The sequence below is a fragment of the Aplysia californica genome, unplaced genomic scaffold (genome assembly GCF_000002075.1).
Source record: "Aplysia californica isolate F4 #8 unplaced genomic scaffold, AplCal3.0 scaffold01180, whole genome shotgun sequence".
NCBI lineage: Eukaryota > Metazoa > Mollusca > Gastropoda > Aplysiida > Aplysiidae > Aplysia > Aplysia californica.
Window position 1 is genome coordinate 30215 of NW_004798450.1, and position 1851 is coordinate 32065.

At 51.1% G+C, this 1851-nt stretch overlaps 1 protein-coding gene across 1 annotated transcript in view; it reads right to left on the reverse strand.

Annotated features, from left to right (window-relative positions):
* Positions 1–6: 6 nt before the first annotated feature.
* The window catches only part of LOC101852743, a gene marked incomplete in the record, with an annotated part of 44066 nt that continues 42221 nt past the window's right edge, over positions 7–1851 (reverse strand). The window contains 2 exon segments of the mRNA XM_013090217.2: positions 7–1322; positions 1720–1804. Of these exon segments, the coding sequence (XP_012945671.1) occupies positions 145–1322; positions 1720–1804 (1263 nt within the window).

Below are 1851 nucleotides of genomic sequence, written 5' to 3' on the forward strand. Positions count from 1 at the left end.
ATGATGACATATCTACAAGTACAAAAAGGAGGTATTGAAAAATTTACAGATGGGAAAAAAAAGAAAGAAACAAAAACGAAAGCAAAGACAAAAAAATATCGGACATTCCAGGTAAACGTGGCATTATTTCAGAAAACTGTCGGGTTATTCGATGTCACTTATGACGATGACACCGTCTTCTCGGGCAGGTGAGAGGTTTTCTTCCTGACCTCTACAGGGGTCACCGCCGTCGTCACCCTCAGAGCCGTCCGACACTAATCCGTCACCGACGACACGCGGGCCCGACACTGTCGTGTCACTGACAACTGCCACACCACTGACAGGGTCACCAGCAGCTTCTCCGACTTTCCTACCCAGAGACGACGCGGCTTCTGCGTCAGTTTCCCGTCGGCTGCCGACACAGGACAACTTGTCAGTGTGGACCACACTCCACGTCGAGCCACACACAGAGGGGATCTCAGTTTTCTGTGACAGGGGGGTGGTGTTGCTGGTGGAAGCAGCCATGGCGATGGTGTTGATGGTTGTTGCAGCTGCGGTGGTGTTGATGGTTGTTGCAGCTGCGGTGGTGTTGATGGTTGTTGCAGCTGCGGTGGTGTTGATGGTCGCAGCCATGTTGCTGGTGGTTGCAGCGGTGGTTGTGTTGATGGTGGAAGCAGCAGTGGTAGTGTTGCTGGTGATGGTGTTGGTGGTAGCAGGGGTAGTGGTGTTGCTGGTGGTCGCAGCCGAAGCAGTATTGATGGTGGTAGTGGTAGCAGCGGTGGTGGTGTTGATGGTGGTCGCGACCGTTGCGGTGTTGATGTTGGTGTTAATGAAGGTTGGATTGGTGTTGCTGGTGGTGGTGGAGTTGTCAAAAGTGGTGGAGATGGAGCAGGGGTTGATGGTGGTGGTGGTGGTGTTGCTGATGTTAATGTTGGTAGTGGCAGCATTGGAGATGTTGAAGTTGCTGCTGTAGGTGTTGGTGGTGCTAATGGTTGTGGGATTCTTGCTGCTGAAGTTGTTGCAGCTGATGTCGGAGGAGGTGGTGGGGGTTGTGTCAGTGGTGGGAGGGGGGCGAGCAGGTTGTTGCTGCCCTCCAGAGCTCGGAGCCCCAAACTGCGACACGTCCATACTCTCCGCGCCAGACACACCACACACAGCGGAGAGCTCTTCTCCACCCGACACAGAACGACTTCCCGTCAAGTTCCAAGCCTCGTTTGACTGTCTCTCGACTTGCTGCGTCAGCGTTGTTGTCTCCACTGAGTCTGTTTCCATCTGAGAAGATTCGGCACTTCTGATTGGCTCTGTCCTGGCAGGCTTCTCCGACTGTGTTGTGCTGGACTGGACTGTAGAGAGAAGCAAAGACAGAGAACAGAGAAGTCAAACACTGTATTCTTTATTCTTATTTTAGTAAGAGTTTTACCGCACTTGCAACACAACAAGGTTGTAAAAGTGTCCAAGATTACAGGTGTTAAAAGCGAGTAAAAACACAAAAAAGAAGGAGGAGAGATCAGGACGGAGATGTTTGACAGGAAAGAAGAAGCAAACCGCATCAGAGCACCCGCCAACCGCCCATACACTGTATTCTGGGACAGTAGACAGAGACAGACACAGTATTAGTATCATGTTTTAGTTTAAATTTAGTAGAGGTTTTACGGCGCTCGCAACAGCATAAGGTCATGTGAGCGCCAGAAGATTAGAGGCTTGGAAAAGAGCACAAGATTCTTCCGTAGTTTCACATACCGGAGGGGAAATGGTTGGTCCTGGGTTTGTCCGTCGACGCCTGATTGGTCACTTTGGCGGCAGATTGCGAGGGGAAAGACGAACTCTGAAACAAAAGACAGACAGCGTTGACGCATCAGTAAACACACAACC